General features: G+C 38.5%; 1 protein-coding gene across 3 annotated transcripts; it reads right to left on the bottom strand.

Moving 5' to 3' along the window:
* Positions 1–1,569: 1,569 nt before the first annotated feature.
* casr (calcium-sensing receptor) lies at positions 1,570–17,124 on the bottom strand. Of its 3 annotated transcripts, XM_082170932.1 has the most exons (8): positions 16,912–17,124; positions 16,225–16,366; positions 12,049–12,639; positions 10,727–11,033; positions 8,408–9,247; positions 8,072–8,302; positions 6,413–6,536; positions 1,570–3,036 (listed from the first exon to the last, which is right to left on the bottom strand). In XM_082170932.1, exons 3-8 carry the CDS (start codon positions 12,243–12,245, stop codon positions 1,892–1,894), a joined length of 2,844 nt encoding a protein of 947 aa, XP_082027058.1. In that variant the 5' UTR covers positions 12,246–12,639; positions 16,225–16,366; positions 16,912–17,124; the 3' UTR covers positions 1,570–1,891. The 3 variants fall into 3 exon arrangements, with proteins under 3 accessions (XP_082027058.1, XP_082027059.1, XP_082027060.1); XM_082170933.1 differs by lacking the exon at positions 16,225–16,366; XM_082170934.1 differs by lacking the exons at positions 16,225–16,366; positions 16,912–17,124 and adding an exon at positions 14,151–15,671.
* Between the last annotated feature and the right edge of the window lie 466 nt (positions 17,125–17,590).

Raw genomic sequence — 17,590 nt, 5'->3', positions numbered from 1 at the left:
TAGTTCAGCTTATAGCCATAACTAATGAGTAACATTATCAAAACAATCATTCAAAAAGGCAACTATCTGAGGTGTCATCCTCAGTCAACAAGGAAACCTCATTCTGAGAAGAGCTTACAAGCAAAAAAGGAATGTGTAGAGACGATAAACCAACAGGTACGTTACCTGTCGAGCTTGAAAAAGGCCATCACTTGCCAGTTTTAAATGCTTTCAAATTAAATTCTCTGAAAAGCATTTCTGAAAAGCAGTCAGATGTACTGTAGATATGAGCTGTATTACAGGATCTGTTACTTTCACATTTTGCCTGTAAGCTCTTCTATGAACAAGATTTCCTTGAATTAAAAACCGGTGAAGCATGATCGCATGCCTTTCTGAATGATCCATTGTGGTTTAAGAACACACACACTTGAGCTGATCAACTCCCAATTTACAATTCTCTCCCATCCCCATCTCGTCTCTCTCTCATGCTGAGATCACCTGAAATTCACCCAAAAATCTATATGGTTTAATTGTTCACTTCAGGTCTTACATTGCTATGAATGATTTATAAAACATCTGTATGCACAAAAAAACGTAATAAATGCATCCCTTTTTAAATAAATCCCTGTTCATCTTAAATTCAAGCACAATCAACTTCACCCACAGAATGGCAACAAATATCTCTTAATGGTTCAGAAGTCGTCATCAATGGGCAAGCAAATCCAGCGTGTGTGCAGCATGTGCATATGAGCGACAAAAATTGTTCATTGTTCTCCAGATAGCATATGCATAAGAACATTTTCATGTCAGTTTCTACCTTTATAAATCCAGATTTGTTTCTCACTTTTGACGTAGGATAAAATATATGGAATTTAGTATCCAATCCTATGTGCATTGTATAAATGAGGCCCCTCGTTCATGTACATTGATATAATTTTAAAATATCTGTAAAACAGGGTTCCCACACCTTGGTTAACTTCAAATTCAAGAACCTTTCAAGGACTTTCCGGGTACAATACCCTCAAATTCAAGGACTTAATATGGGGACATATTTGTTGTGTTCAACAACTAACGTTGAGGTACCATCGTAGTAGTTTTGTGTGCGCGTGAACGTCATGGCAACGTACAACACAAAGTACCTCACGTGGGAAACACTTAACGTAACGCGTAAATGCACGTAACTAACGTAAATCAAGCAAGCTAGTGTGCATAGGCAAGAAGTCTTGGCGAAATAACACTTTCATCCGACCGGAGGGAATAATATGGATTTTTTCTAGAAAACTTCTTGCACAAAATAAATCTATGCATGTTTATTTTCCAAAACTTTCCAGGACCTTGATTTATTTTTTATTTTTTTTTATTCACAAACTTTCAAGGATTTCAAGAACCCATGGGAACCCTGGTAAAAATAGTGAATTTCTAAATAGGATGAAACCTTCAGGACGAGGATTTCGATTAACATATTACTGCTTTAAAGAAGTGTTTCTCAACCCTGTTCCTGGAGCAGGTTTAAAGACCTTTGGCTCAAATGTACACAGGAGACATAGTACAACTATTATCAAGGGACTAGAAAACCACATTAGACATAAATCAGGTGTTTTTGTTTTATTTATCTGCTTCTGTGTTACATTTAAGACATACAGCAGATGCCTTAAAAAGAGTGACGTAAAAAGTGCCAATGAAAGACTGTAGCTGTGGTCAACAAATGGCTTGCACGAAAATGAGTCTTTTGTGTCAGTGAGTTCTGGCAGGTCTAAACATTGTTGACAGAGATTAGTCTGTGCCTGAAGACTGGGAGGTGTTCAAGGCTGTTTTCACAGTTAGTGGAGGTTGATTCTAGAAAAGGACTTTGGAGAAAGGGACTTTTGGAGACTGTTGATTACCATATTCTTTATCCAAAAGTTCTTGTTAATCACTTTACAGAGTTCTTTCTAGCTTCTTCAAAGCTAAAGGAGAGACTGACTGTTCCACTTCCAAAGCTCACCCTTGGTTTCTGACTGTGTCTGCGTGTAGAAGGGGACTCTGTTTCGTTCCCATTGGTCTTCATGCTGATCGATGAAGAGGGCGAGGAGGCAGAGGAGCCACCCACACTGCCTGATCGCTTTCTGGAGGCAGAGCTGTGTCGTAGTGTTGCCCTCGCTGCTGCTTTGAATGAATGAGCTGCTGTGCTACAGCGAACCTCCTCAGTTGTGTTCCTGGATGGTTTTAAGAGAATGATGTACACCTTGTTGAAAAAGATACAGGCTAGCAAACTGAAGCTGGAAGCCAGAATGGCAATGACCTCAACCGCTGAGACAAACTTGCCGTACGTGCTGAAGTACGCAGGGATGAAGGAGATCCAAACGATGAAAAAAATGAGCATACTAAATGTGATGAACTTGGCCTCCGTGAAGTTTTCGGGAAGTTTCCGAGACTTGAATGCAAAGAAGAAACAGATGGCAGCCAGCAGGCATGTATAGCCAATGAGGAATCCCAACGCCATCATGGAGCCCTCATTACAGGTGATGAAGATGATTTCATCAATGTCATAGTTTTTGTAACTCCCTGGTGGAGCATTGTACAACCAAACCACGCAGATCATCACTTGGACAAATGTGAACAGGAACACTAGTAAGAACTGCAGGTTTAGTCCCCACCATTTACGGTGGAGACTGGTGGGGATTTTGGCTTCAAACACTAGTAGGACACGATTGGTTTTAACAAGAATGCAAGAGATGCATAACACAAAGCTGATTCCAAAGGCTGGTTGACGTACACGGCATGTCCAGTCCTGTGGTTCGCCGATGAATATAAGAGAGCTAGAGAAACAACAGATAAGCGAGAAAAGCAAAAGAAATGAGAGCTCTCGGTTGGATGCTTTCACAACTGGAGTATCACGGAATTGCACAAAAACACCCAACACGAAAGCTGTTAACAGAACCCCAAGCACCGCAAATAAGGTCAAAGCGATCCCAAAAGGTTCGGTCCAGGACAGAAACTCAATCTCCTTCAGAAAGCAAGAAGTGTGATTGCCGTTAGACCAGGAGTTGTTTGGGCATTTAGAGCAAACGCTGGCATCTGTGGAGAAAATAAAATACAAAATGTAAAAAAATACAATATTCCGATAATTACATTAAAGGACAAATCCAGTGAAAAATGAACCTAGGGGTAATTAACACATGGTTACCGAGTCGATCGTTCCCTGGGGTGCGTTTTCATGATAATCGAATGTAAAGAGTTTTATTTATAAAAACAGATTAGCTCATAACACTAGTATATGGGGCAGAGAGTAAGTAAAAACACATCGCAAGTTAATACCACTAACAAGGCTCAAAATAGCCTCACACTAACACGGTATCATGATGAGGGTCCATACATGCAAACCGAAGCATTGAGAACTTTGTAAGTGTACAGACAGTTTAATAAGAAGATACTTTATAAAGACAGTACATTACGCGTTTACATGCAGGATCCATCTTGGAAAACAGTCTCGACTAGTCGAGCAACGAACGCCGCGCTAAGTGAGCTGGTCGATAGGAATTACGCATAGTGAAATCTAACGTAGCGCGGCGTTCGTGACTCGATTAGTCGAGACTGTTTTCCAAAATGGATCCTGCATGTAAACGCGTAATGTACTGTCTTTATAAAGTATCTTCTTATTAAACTGTCTGTACACTTACAAAGTTCTCAATGCTTCGGTTTGCATGTATGGACCCTCATCATGATACCGTGTTAGTGTGAGGCTATTTTGAGCCTTGTTAGTGGTATTAACTTGCGATGTGTTTTTACTTACTCTCTGCCCCATATACTAGTGTTATGAGCTAATCTGTTTTTATAAATAAAACTCTTTACATTCGATTATCATGAAAACGCACCCCAGGGAACGATCGACTCGGTAACCATGTGTTAATTACCCCTAGGTTCATTTTTCACTGGATTTGTCCTTTAACACTTTACAATGAGGTCTCAATTCTTAACATTAGTTAATGCTTCAGTTAACAATTAAGAATACAGTCTTTACATTTAATAATCTTTGTTAATGCTGGTAAATAAAATGCAGCTTGTTCATGTCAGTTCAAACTAATGTTAACGGATAAAACTTTTGATATTAAAAATGATATTGTCAAATGTTCGAATTAACTATAACTACGATTAATAAATGCTGTAGAACAGGGGTAGCCAGCTCTGCTCCTGGAGAGCTACCATCCTGCAGACGTTGGTCCCAGCCCTGCTCCAACATGCCTGTGATTTTCAAGTAATCCTGAACACCTTGATTAGCTGGTTCAGGTGTGTTTGATTTGGAACTGAACTCTGCAGGATGGCAACCCTCCAGTGCTAGAAACACTTATTGAGTGCACTCATTCAATCCCACAATGCACCGCAGTAACGAGTGTACAACCGATGTACGCTCAATGGCTAGAGAATACCCATAATGCACTGTGACATGACGGTCACGCCAAATGAATTCCCACGTCTTGCCAGAAGATTTCGCCCGCAGCTGAATCATCCATCCATCCATTTTCCAAACCGCTGGTCCAATGTGGCTACAGTGTAATATCATACAGGAATAAATCCCTTTTTACTTGATTATTAAATTGCTTAATTAAGGTTTATACATGCAGAGTTCAAGGTAAATCTTTTCATCTTACTACTGGAGCAGCCAGTTTGCTAAGTTCAAATGATTATTAAACAGCATGCACAAACTATGCCAAAGCGGCAGCCCTTCCGGCACATATCGAAGTACAATGCAATCTCATTGTACTCCACCGAATGAGCCAATGAGGATGTCCAGATGACTTATTGAATCAAAGATCCAATTCAAAATGAACGAACCCTCAGAAAACGTTGACAGTTAGAACCGACTTGTTTGCTTCTTTTTGAGTAGGTTATTTTTGTTCGTTAATTTCAAACTGGTTCTTTGGTTCAATAAACTGTCTGGACAAGCTCATTGGCTCATTTGGTGCTTATGTCATCAACCCTGAACTAAAGTTTGATTCAGTCCAATTCTGGGAACTGACTCGACTGGTTTTGACTTGGATCACGCCTTATTAACTAATTACATTAAAGGCCTTGACAGCGTTGAACTGCAGTCAGATTTGTATGACAGGATACCATATTAATGAATAAGAAGCTGATGCTAAATAATATCCGTCACAAAATTCACTATTCCCTACATTAGTCCACTAATATAGTCCACTTGAAAGAGTGAATGTAGACAGGAGAGTGAATTCGGACACTGAATGTCAGTGTCCGAATTCTCTCTCCTGTCTACATTCACTCTTTCAAGTGGACTATATTAGTGGCTTAATGTAGGGAATAGTGAATGAGGGAATATGGGGTGATTTCGAACACAGTCGAGGAGTTTAGCTCCAACTCACCTGCCAGAAAATTTTTAGTAGTGATGTTCATTTCTGGAATTAATTAATCATTCTTTTAAGCCCGTAATCGGGCGAGTCAGTTCCCAGAATTGGACTGAATCAAACTTTTGTTCTGGGTTGATGACGTAAGCACCGAATGGGCCAATGAGCTTGTCCAAACAGTTTATTGAACCAAAGAACCAGTTTGAAATTAACAAATCAAAAATAACCTACTTAAAAAGAAGCAAACAAGTCGGTTCTAACGTCAAAGTTTTCTGAGGGTTCGTTAATTTTGAATTGGTTCTTTGATTCAATAAGTCATCTGGACATGCTCATTGGCTCATTCGGTGAAATACAATGAGATTGCGTTGTACTTCGATATGTGCTTGAGTCATCAACCCAGAACTAAAGTTCGATTCCATTCGATTCTGTGAACTGACTCGACCAGTTACCAGCTTAAAAGAACAATTCATTTAAGAATCAAACATCACTAGTTTCTAGTGATCCTAAATCAGATGCTGTCTCGTTAAGGCGGCTGCGCTTTCTGGAGGCCTCGTTCGTCATTGAGGCTGCTTCAAATTTGTATGACAGGATACCATATTAATGAATAAGAAGCTGATGCTAAATCATACCCGTTACAAAATTCTCTTATAAAACAGCAAAAAATGGCAAATCAATAAAAAAAAAAATTATGTTTAATGGAAAATATGTTGAACTAGATTAGCAGACAGGCTGTCAATTCATTAAGTGATGAGCCATTTCCTCATAAAAACTGTTTATTCAGCTTACTGAAGCCTCTCCTCCAATGACATCCATTAAAAAAACTACTCGTGGTTCATTTTTTTTTTTGGCTTACCCTCAAGAATCTGTGTTTTGGAAGCTCTGTGTTTTCTGAAGACCTTGATTAGCTGGTTTAGGTGTTTAATTATTTAAGGGCTAGGAAGCCCTTCAAGAGCAGGATTGAACACCACTGCTTTAAGTCTTGACTCATGTTTGTATACTTTGATACTGTCTCTTTCCACCATTGCTGCTTCCACCAGCAAAAGAAAATGACTGTTCTAATAGATATTAAGTTGCTGAATTATTCATTTGCTAACCTTTATGATCACTGTACTCCCCATCTGAGCACTCTGTACACTCGAAGCAGCATGTGGGTTTGCCATCAATAATTCCTTTTCTGGTTCCAGGTTCACACTCGTCGCTACAGTTGGAAAATGGCACCTGGCAGAGAAAAGAGAAACACTGAATTGGCTCATGTAATAAAACAAGTCACATTTTCTGCTGTAAATGACTGGACAAGGATCCTTTGGGTTCGCCATTAGTTAAAGGGTTAGTTCACCCAAAAATTCACATAAACATCGATCAGCTAACATAAAGCACATCAAACATGGTAAACGGAAGCTCAACCTTACTTGCTTGACACGTGAGAACAAACCTCATTGTTTCGTGAGGAAGCTCAAATGTGTTGGCGTGACAAGAATGAACCTCACTGGTTCTCGTATGTAAAGCTTGAGCTTCCGTTTATTAAATTTGAGTGATCTACAACAGTCAACATTTGAAGTGGATCAAAACCTTTTATCAAAGTTATACATGAATTTTGGAACAATACCCGTTCTTGTCTTAGGGCAACTTTTATGAACTGTTTTTATCCACTTCAAATGTTGACTACTGTATGTGCTCTGCTAGTTAAATCTGTTCATCATATAGAGCGATTGTTTCTCCTCAGAAGACTTTAATTAAACTCCTCAACACATATGGATTTCTTTAATCATCTCTTTATGAACATTTTGAGGCATCAGAGTTTCCTGTGAATAGACTTTCAGTGGATGGTCATATTTCATTTACATTAGCTTCATTTGTGTTTTGAAGATGAACGAACGTCTAATGGGTTTGAAACAACATAGTGAGTAATTGATAACAAACAAGGCTGTGTTGTTCCAAAGTGCCGAACTAGCAGAAAATTACAATGTAATGGAGACATGTTTGGAAACCGACGGAGATGACATCACGGAAAAAAGACATCACGGTTTACATTTGCATTTATTAATTTAGCAGACGCTTTTATCCAAAGCGACTTACAAATGAGAACAATAGAAGCAGTTAAAATAACAATAGGACAACAATATGTAAGTGCTATGACCCTTCCCAGTTTAATCTAATGCAGTGTACTTATTTTATTTTATAAATAGATATAGAATAGAATAGAAGAGATGTTAGTATTAATGGATCAAGTGTTGCCGAAAAAGATGCGTTTTAAGTCGTTTCTTCCACTAGCAGGGAACAGTCAAGGTAAAGGTCAAAGAAAGAGATTTTGTGCCTCTTTGAGACGGCACCACAAGACGACGTTCACTTGCAGAGCGCAAGTTTCTCTGTCACGAGTCTGAAGTCACGAGTTTAGGTAAAAGTGAGCAGAGCCAGTTCTGGTTCTGCCGCTTCCTCAGAAGACAGCAGACCAGCGAGGCGGCTACACATTGTCATGTTGTAAAATTTAAATAAGAGAACATCTCTATCTAATCATCCCGCGGTTGTTGTTGTATTTGGCGTATTCCTACCAACTTCCTTCTTGAGATAGAAACCAATACAGATATTCTGGAAAACGAAAGAGCTGCGAGAACACACAAATCGGATCTGATCAGTTGCGACACACAGTGTGGACATCAATAATTTTAGATTAGATTCCAATCGGATACACAAATAATCGGATTTGGACTGACAGTGTGAACTATGTGCCAAGAAATTCGGGAACTGTTGCTTACCTCAGTAAGATGGCCGTTCCACAGTATTTTTGTCTTGTCAATGGAAAGTTTGGCCCCGTTCTTGTTATGTATGCTGTAATAACCAACTTCCTTAAATACAACAGACCCATCCTCAGGTGATCGATGCCAGTTTATGATGGTATAATTTGCTGAGAGCTCACTGCCGTTGTCGAAACGCACCCGCTCCCCCATGCTGTTTATGAAGTTGAGGTGTCTCAGCTGTTTCAGAACCTTTTAGAATAAAAAAAAGAGAGGCATATGAATATCATTACATTTGTATGAAACTTTCCTAGAATTGAGAAGAGGGGAACCTATGTTGTATGGTAAGTAACTCGCCTGCCAAGCTTCAACTTTCCTAATGTCTGCACAAGAGCCATTAGCAAACAATCCTTTTCCAGGTGTGCAGGTGAGTATGTCCTGAAGTGCCTGTGCTATGGCATAAACAGCCACGTACACATTGTAAGAAATCCTTAGGTGCGTGTAGTCCAGGTACGGCGTCTCAACACTTGCAATGTCCTCTTCACCAGTGCACAGAGGTCTGAAACTTGTACTGCCATTTTCACTGTCCTCATTCCTTGGACTATCTTCTAGGTAACAGTTAAAAGTCTCCTCCCAAAATTCCCTCACAAATTCATTATGGCTGGACTTCTTTGGATGGACTTGCTGTAAGAACTCTTTAAAGCCGGGTATGTGCCCAGCCCTCAGTGCAAAGCCAATCGTTCCTCCCATGACATCTATGTACTCTGGCTTGGCAACCAGGCTAGAGCTGGCCCATGCCTCACTCGCCAGCCAGACCCGGTCTGTGATGTTTCGCCTCACCATCTCTTTAATAAGTGGCTCGACATCTGGTCCGCTAGCAAACACGGCAATGACCTTGGCAGTGGAGTTTTCGATGCGGTCTGCCAGACGGCGGATCTCAGCTTCATCAATGTATTGTGAAATTAAAACATTGAGATCGATGCAGATGTCCCTATGAAACATTTCATTCTCAAACTTTTCAATCCCCGGACGGCCATATTCATCATCAGAGGCGATAGCAATCACCCAGTTCCACTGGAAGTGGTCAATGATGGCAGCCATCGCAATAGCCTGATACTCATCTGTGGGGATAGTTCTCATGAAGGATTTGTACTGATTCTTGTTGCTCAAAAGGCGACTGGACGAAGCATAGCTGATCTGAAAGACAGTAGAGGAGAGGGACAGTTTACAAACATTTTAAAAAATATATATATATATTTCTTTTTCAGTGTAATTTTTCATGCAGCTTTTTCATAAAATGACAATTCATAGTGACCATATCTGTCAAGCTCCAAAAAGGACACAAAAAAAGTATGGATGTCTAATGCTATATTCCAAGTCCTCCAAACCCATAGCAATTTTTTATTTTTATTTTTTTTACAAGCATTGAGGAAAACACTTAAATAAAAAAATTTACCCTTACCCTCTTCTTTAGCTTTCAAATCAAATATTGCGCTTTCTGAAGCTTAATGTGAGGTTTGATATGACAACGTCAAGAGACGTGTTAGAAACAATGAGGTTTGAGGTCATTGATGTTCATTTGACACATAAGGTTCATCAGTTATCGTTATAGGTTAATAATTTCAGTCTGTTCATCACACTCAGCTATTGGCTTCAGAATACTTATGCCTTCTATAGTGCATGAGTTGCATGGACTACTTTAACGTCTCAGACATTCGCAGCCACTATACAGACACTTTCTTCTCCCTTTGAGTTCCACATAAAAAAATGGATATAGGTTTGGAATGACATAATAGTGAGTAACTGACAGAATTTTTATTTTTAAGTGAACTACTCCTTTAAAGCAAGACACTACAGACAAAACCTTTGTTTTTTCATGAATTGTTCAATTTTGAGATTGAGCTAATTTTCTTCCATAACAAGTGGAAAGAAAAAAAGCATCCAAAGTACACATTTAAGTGCTTATTTTATTACACTTTATCCATTTGCATTGTTAAATTTCGATTACAATACATATCTTTAAAGGCTATTTTCTCAAAATTAGCCAGAAATCTTTACTTTAGCAGCACTTACATACTCTTTCCATACAACTTTACTCTTTTACTCCTATCTATATTCTGAAAGTTTTTACTCAGGGGGTTCGGTCATATATCCCTCACCTGATTTATAAAACATTTTATTCCTATATACACATTGTGAAAAAGTTTTGTTTTTCTTTTTTTTCTGGCTGTTGACATTTGTTTCTGATTTATGAAATGATAAAAAGAGATATCCAAAATCCCCTCTGTAAAAACCTTTAATGTGTCAATAAAATGAAAAAATAATTTTGAACCCGGCTTTATCCAATGTTCAGAAAGTATGCAAATTAGTGCGTATTTAATGACGCATCATTGAAACATAACATTCCATAGAACTTGTAATACAAAACAATTGTCCCTAATACAGCGATTAATCAACTAAAGAAGAATAGTGATATCTATTAGTTAAAAGTTTTACCCAATTCACCTGTGGTGTCTTGCCTTAAAGCATTTCTTTAAGGTAATCCAGTAATGCAACTGTTGTCTTTAAAATCTTCTTCCAAAATTAGCTGATTCATTATACATTTACCAAGCCCATTTCTTACTTTTTAATTTCCCACAGAAACTACTCTAATTGATGTTAAAAATGCAAAAGAACCTGAGGAATGTAGAAGAGGCCCACTAGGTCAGCCACTGCTGTAGACACTGCAGATCCAGACGCCCCAACCACTGCAATGGTTGATGGGATGTTCCCTGTGCAGTTACAGAACTCATCCAAGTTGAGTGAATCAATCTTATTCTGTGCAACAAAGCTTAGCGACGCCTCCAGGGCCTTCGAGACAGTGTTGCACGTGTCAAATATACGATAGCCAAGCGTGATGTTTGGGAGAAGAGTAGAGCTGTTGTTGATCTCCTCTATAGCAAAGATCATAGATTGCAGCCAACGGTATCCACGAAAGTTATACCTGGAAAAAGAAAGTGTAGTTTGATAAAGACTCACACTTTGAGTCATATTTGTCATTTACAGTAGTCAAGTTAAACAATAAGGAATGGACCTAGAATTGACTAAACATGTTTAATTTGACACAAAAGAAAAAAGGCTGTGAGATAGACACAAAATATGATCAGTATCCTCATACTAAATATGGCTTTCTATGCTGATTAAAGTTCTTAAAGGGATGGTTCCCCCAAAAATGTTAATTCTGTCATTAATTTCTCATCCTCACGTTGTTCCAAACTTGTAAGACTTTTATTCATCTTAAGAACACAAATGAAGATGTTTTTGATGAAATCTGAGAGTTTTCTCTCTCTGATGACAAATTTAATTTAGGCACAATTAAACATTGATCAGCGAACATAAACAGAAGCTCAACTGAACCTGCTTGACACGCGAGACCTCTTGCTGAAGCTCAAACGTGATGCGTAACACGAGAATGAACATCATTGGTTCTCACACGTCAAGCAAAACATGCTTGAGCTTCCGTTTACCACAACTGATGGATGAGTTGATGAATGTTTATATGTGAATAAAAGCCTAAATTAAATCTGTTCATCATATAAAGCGATCGAGTCTCTTTAGAAAATTTGGACTAAACCGCTCAATTCATATGGATTAGTTTAGGATCTCTTTATTAACTTTTTGTAGCGTCAAAGTGGTAGTTGTGTAGAGGTCAATGGAGGGACAGAAAGCTCTCAGATTTCATCAAAAAGATCTTCATTTGTTTTCTGAAGATGAACGAAAGTCTTACTTGTTTGGAACGACATGAGGGTGAGTAATTAATGACAGAATTTTCATTTTTGAGTGAACTATCCCTTTAAGAGTGGCATTTGCTATGGCTGGAAATACATTTTTTCCCCAAATACATAAAATGCAAAAATTGTGTGAAGGGTAAAAGTATTGTGTTAATTACCAAAGGTCAGTTAAAAGCCCTTGAAAACCACTTAAAAACTTTTGAAAAGTTTAGCATGTTGTGTTTCTACCTGACACACTCAGTTGACTCTGGCCTTGCTGCAAGGTCCTGGTCTTTGGAGGCCACCCCAAAGTGTATCGGGAAAAGCCCCCCCAGCAGTATGTCCCCTGTCTTCTGGGCCCTCTGATATGGGCCATAGGTAGAAATTACACAGCTGAAGCCCAATAGAACCAGGTAATGCAAGTAATACTTCAGTTGAAACCTCATTGCTTCAGTTGGTTTCTAATGCATCCTTCATGGAGCAAGGTAGATGTTGGCAGGGCAGCAAGTCTTGGAATTTACTCTAGTTTCTTCAAATCCTTCTTCAACCAGAATTTATTTATTTAAAATGCAATTCCTTTAGTTGATGGAATCAACAGATATGCAAAGTGTCAGATGCACCAACACATTCTTGAGTGGTGAAGGAGCTGGGGAGTCTACCCACATTGCTGATCATGTATGGGTTTATTTGCGGATCTGCTGATCCTTTCATTCCTTCCTCCAGTAAATTCCTCTCCTGTTCATTGTGTGATGGATCGAGGAAACCACGGCCCATGAAAGGAATTGACAGTAGTTTGATTTTTGATTCGCCACACAGTGATTGGTCGAATGCTGAATCTTCCTAAAGAAAACATAAAAGGGATACTTAGTTAATTGAACAAAACGGCAAAAACAATGAATGTTTATACTGATACAACAGTTCTTGAATTTGATTGGCCAAGCAGCAACAGTGCCCATCCACTTTTTGATTCTCTGATTGGTGGAGATTTCGTTGCAGAATCATAGATAATTTGTTTATTTCATCAGAATTTTGCTGTTGAATACAAGTATTATAATTTTTTTAAATGACCTCATCAAAAGCATATACCATCGTGCTCTAAGCGATGTTGGGTGATGTCACTTCTTGTTGACGTTCGAAGTAATGTCAAACAAAACGGAGGCTAGCTCGACCCTCCCCCTCCTCATCCCGTCCCCTCCCTTCCGTGCTTCCTGAAACAGGGTTTTCCGATGTAAATTCGGGACTTAGCGCGTTCCTTCTCCTTTTCCCTCTTCTTTGCTATTTGTTCATCGGAACTTCGTCTTTTTGGTCGTGTGTCGGCCATATCAAAATTCAAGAGAATATAATTCTAACGTTAGTCGTTGTCTAGGACATCTCTCCTCTGGCTAACTTCCCTCTTCATCCTTCTCTCTCCTCCACTCCCCACACCCCCCTTCATGTGCACGCACACTAACCCCCCACACCACATCCAAATCATTCTTGTCGGTTATTGGCTGGAACACTGTTTGTTGTGTTTTGTGGTCCAGGCTGGGCCAGTTTGTGTTTGTTGCTGTTTGTGGAGCATGGGCTGTCTACAGACACTGCGTTTTTTTTACAGTGTGTTCAGGGGACAGGCAGCTAGTGGATAATGAGATGATTGCTGTATGTGACAAAAAAATGTTTCGGCCTAAAAAACGTGTGACATCGCTTAGAGCACCTTTAACATCCTCTTAACTGACAGTAGGCCTGTCTTTAAAGGTTTGTAAGGTATTGTTCAAAATCTTTTTGCTCATTCCACACAGGCTGTCAGTCAACAGTGGTGGGGATTTTTCAGTTACTCTTTCTGCAGACTTGCTTGTGTGATATTATCCTCAGGGTATTGCTTGTGTGATATTATCAACAGGGACACCAGTGGATTAAGTTACAGTGGGAAGCAGCGTCTCTCATTCCTCCTCTGAGCCCATCGAGTTTTAACAGATCCCCTAAAATGTGCCGTGGGTTTGGTGGGGGTGATTGAGAACGAATGGGCAAAGTCATATGAGACTGTGGAAGGAAGACTAAGGAGGTGGGAAGACTAATTAAAAATAATATAACATGAAAGCTTGTAAGACAAGGGCAACTCTCTGAGAAAACAAAGGAAATTAACATTTGAACTCTCTCGTGAACACTAACATTCGAGAGTCTCACCTCAGTATCATCCTAATCTACATCTCTTTCCCTCTTCCCCCGTTCCTTCTCTCACCCAAAAATCTATATGGTTTAATGTGAATAATTATTATACAGTATTAGACATGTTTGGTATCCTTTGAAATGTCTCCACAGAAGCAAACCAAAAGGCAATAAAGTTTTTAAGAGTTTAAAGATAACTTGCTTACAGAGGAGGGTTTGTCTTCCAGGCAAATGGCATCCGGCCCTCAAAAGGTGTCAACTCTGAATGCAAATGCCCATTAATAGCAAATGTTTCCATGTGAAAGAAGTTTCTGTCTCGGTCTGAGTACTTAAAGGTCCCATTGCATGGATTATTTGATTATTTTAGAATGTTTCCTGGGGTGCCCTTATGTTAGCATGTTTTTTAGATCAAAAGTTGTTATAATTTAGAAATAAAAGGCATATTTCCTAGCCTGATTTTAGCCTCTGATTTGAACGCTCTGTTTGAAGGGGCGTGTCTGCTGTGAGACTTCAGTGTAAACGCCCACTGCTGTGATTGGCTGACATGCTTGCATATGAAATATCTAGCATTACATGTGGAACTCTCTCAAAAACTTTTACTATTACAGCTATCGAGATTAACGAATCGTGAGAAGTTTTTTAAGTATTTAGATCTATTCCCATCACATTAAAAGGTTGCAGTGATGAGCACTGAGCAGATGACAGCCTGTTGATCGCGTGAATGAAGATCTTATCATTGCAACGCAGTTTCTGCACTCTCACTAATGATTTCACCAATGCAAACATGAGGCAAGTACAGTAAGAGCTTCGTTGTGCAGTTTAACAGCGTCATTGATTTCATAACGAGTTTTGGCAAGTGTCCAGATAAACTCGCGCTGTGTGATTGACAGCTTGGGCGATTGGAAAGGGATTGTTCTTTGATCGCTTTCTGTATATATATATTAATCACAGTTTAAGTAAGATTATTTTCATCCTACTAAGAGAAACGACATGACGCTCGTTTGCAAGCCATGATGTCTCTCGAGGAAAAACCAATATTGCGCTCGCGCAGCTCATTTTCTCATGGGTGGGCCAAATTCTTTTTGCGGGCAAAGAAGAGAAAGGGGAGGTAACCTTTCCCCTTCATGACAACATAAGGAGAGGATTTCGAGATTCGCCCGTTTGAGCTTTCATTTTCTCAAAAATACCCAGGGCTTGGTTTACACCCATCAAAACGTCTAGCCACTGGGGGACCATAGGCAGGCTAGGGAAACTCATATTAAGGTTAAAAAAACTCATAAAGTGAAATTTTCATGCAATGGGACCTTTAAAGAAAGAGAACAAGAGGCTCAGGGCGATTTGTAATGAGATTGGCCCATAAAGACACTCAGCATCATGTATTTCTTGAGTAAGGTACATCTTTTATTCTTTATCTCAGGGCATTTTATGTTATTGTATTGATTATCTTTGAAATGATTATGAAATTGGCATGATACATTTACCTGACATAATAAATTGTTACGTTTGAATTAGTGCCAAATATTAGCCGGAACACTAAAATCGCAGTTGGTGTGCCCTATGCTCCACTCACAACTGGAATCTAGTCCGTTACTAATCTGACGCAGATTTGCGGTAACAATGGATACAACGTAATCTACTAAAGTAAATAATTTCATGATGTGTTCGTTTTTTTTTTTTTTTTACTGAGTAATCAGTTAAAGGCACATCTCAGTGTCTGTGACATTGAGAGAGCTTTGATGACTGATGATCCAAAATTAAGTTCACTATTAAAAGAACAGCTGAACATCCATTAAATATAATAAACATGAAATTTGTTACAGTGTTCTTAGTTATTATTTAGGAATAAATGTATAAAAGCTATAAATAAATAAAAACTAATTTGATGAGAAATTTTGTAATAAATAGAACACTGATTTGTGTAGAATTGTGTAGTGCCCTTTATAGCGTGATGTAATAGCTCAACTTGACCTTCCATGGTGAACGAAATAGAAATAATGTCACTGAATTAACTACAATTTGTAATATTTAATATTTAATTTGTTTGGACTGTCAAGAGGTAATACATTTTTACACAACATTGGTCTAACAATGCAATAGAGCCATTTTATTTCAGAGATGTTAACACCACTTGCTGGATTAAAATATGAAAAGGATGAGCTTGTTTTTTTGTTTTTTTAAACCTCAATGACAGTTTCTCCATGTTGGTGGGTATCACAATTTTGTTCATATCTGAAAATATCCGCATGGTTTCTTTCAGGTTGAGAGTTCCACATGACTAACCTTCCCACTGCTGGATCTCTGTGTGATACTATGGCCAGTTTAGTGTCACTTCACAGGTGTAACGTTTTAGAATCCAGCTCATTAACTCTGGAAATATGCTCCAGCAGGATTTGGCTATTCCACAAAAAAACTGGTCAAGTCCCTGGAAAAAAGGTTAAGGGTGGTTTAACATTTAGAGAATGGGGTGCATCTGCAAATTCAGAGAGTATTGATGAATAAAAGTTTAAGGACAAGATTTTTTGTACACTCTCTTAGAATGTAATCAAGTACTAAAAAATGCAATTAGCTTTATTCATGAAGGATTGCACAAATATCTGTGTAAATCATTCGACAAACCATTTGTCCACAAATTGTTGGATTGCTGTAATAATTTTAAGAATAGTTTTAAGAACTTCTATGGTTTCAAGAATGAGGCCCAATGACAAATCTGCTCAAAACTCTTTAAATACATGCAAAACATGCCAGCCTTCATAGTGAACCCACACACAATGGAGATTATACCCAATTTAAAAAAAAAACGTTCTCTCTGAAAAGTAGCTAGATAGATCAATTATTTGCATATAATTGTCGTTTCCTTGCACAAAGGCAGGCATCACAATTGAAAATAATTTTTAAAAGCTTTATATAAATCACATTGCATTATATACCCGATAAGTATTAAAAACAGTGCAAAACAAAGACACTTACCTTAGCAACAAAAGCATCAAGTCACGAATTCCGTACAAAAAGAAAAAAGCAAGATCACTTTACACAACACCTAGTGAATATTAAGACAAACAAATAACAACGGAAACAACCAACTGTTGGTAGTGCTGAACTATAATTTTGTGAATCATTATTTGCCTCTACTTTGAATGTTAGATCATTTTTTGAGTTCCTCCATTAATGCTGAGTGCTGTGACTGTGTGTGCTGTTCCTATGAGAAGGGTTAAACATTAACCTGAGACATCAGTCCATTTCCTCTGGCTGGTTTTGGTCATCCTGTGGTCACTCCTATTTCAGTCACCTCCAACAACATGGCTGAAATATTAAAATGGTCACCACACTTCAAACCCAAAAGAATAAAAGGCTTCCATAATGCAGATTTGCACAAAAAAACACACACAAAAAAAAAACAGAAGTGAGCCTAAAGCTGAATGTCTTAGCAGAAATATCTCATTTCTTATGGTGAAACAAAGGCCAAAATAATAATTTTAAAAACTGTACCCAAAAGTAGCTACTAGTTTCAACTTTAAAAGTGCTTATTTTCTTGCAATAGATGCTATTTACACTAAGTGAATATAGTGATATATTCTATTTACACTATGTAGCAGAAAGTGCAAATAGTTGTTAGATGCTATTTCTGGCAGATACTACTTGCACCTCA

The sequence above is a fragment of the Leuciscus leuciscus genome (genome assembly GCF_965113295.1).
Source record: "Leuciscus leuciscus genome assembly, chromosome: 5".
In the NCBI taxonomy this organism is placed as follows: Eukaryota; Metazoa; Chordata; class Actinopteri; order Cypriniformes; family Leuciscidae; genus Leuciscus; species Leuciscus leuciscus.
The sequence above is the reverse complement of the archived record's forward strand: the minus strand, read 5'-3'. Positions and strand labels throughout refer to the sequence as shown.

Coding starts and splice junctions, on each gene's coding strand:
- casr (XM_082170932.1), bottom strand. CDS start 12,245: ATGAGGTTTCAACTGAAGTATTACTTGCATTACCTGGTTCTATTGGGC. Junction 8,303..8,407: donor GGAAAGTTGAAGCTTGGCAG/GCGAGTTACTTA, acceptor TTATTCTAAAAG/GTTCTGAAACAGCTGAGACA. Junction 3,037..6,412: donor GGAGTACAGTGATCATAAAG/GTTAGCAAATGA, acceptor TTTTCTCCACAG/ATGCCAGCGTTTGCTCTAAA.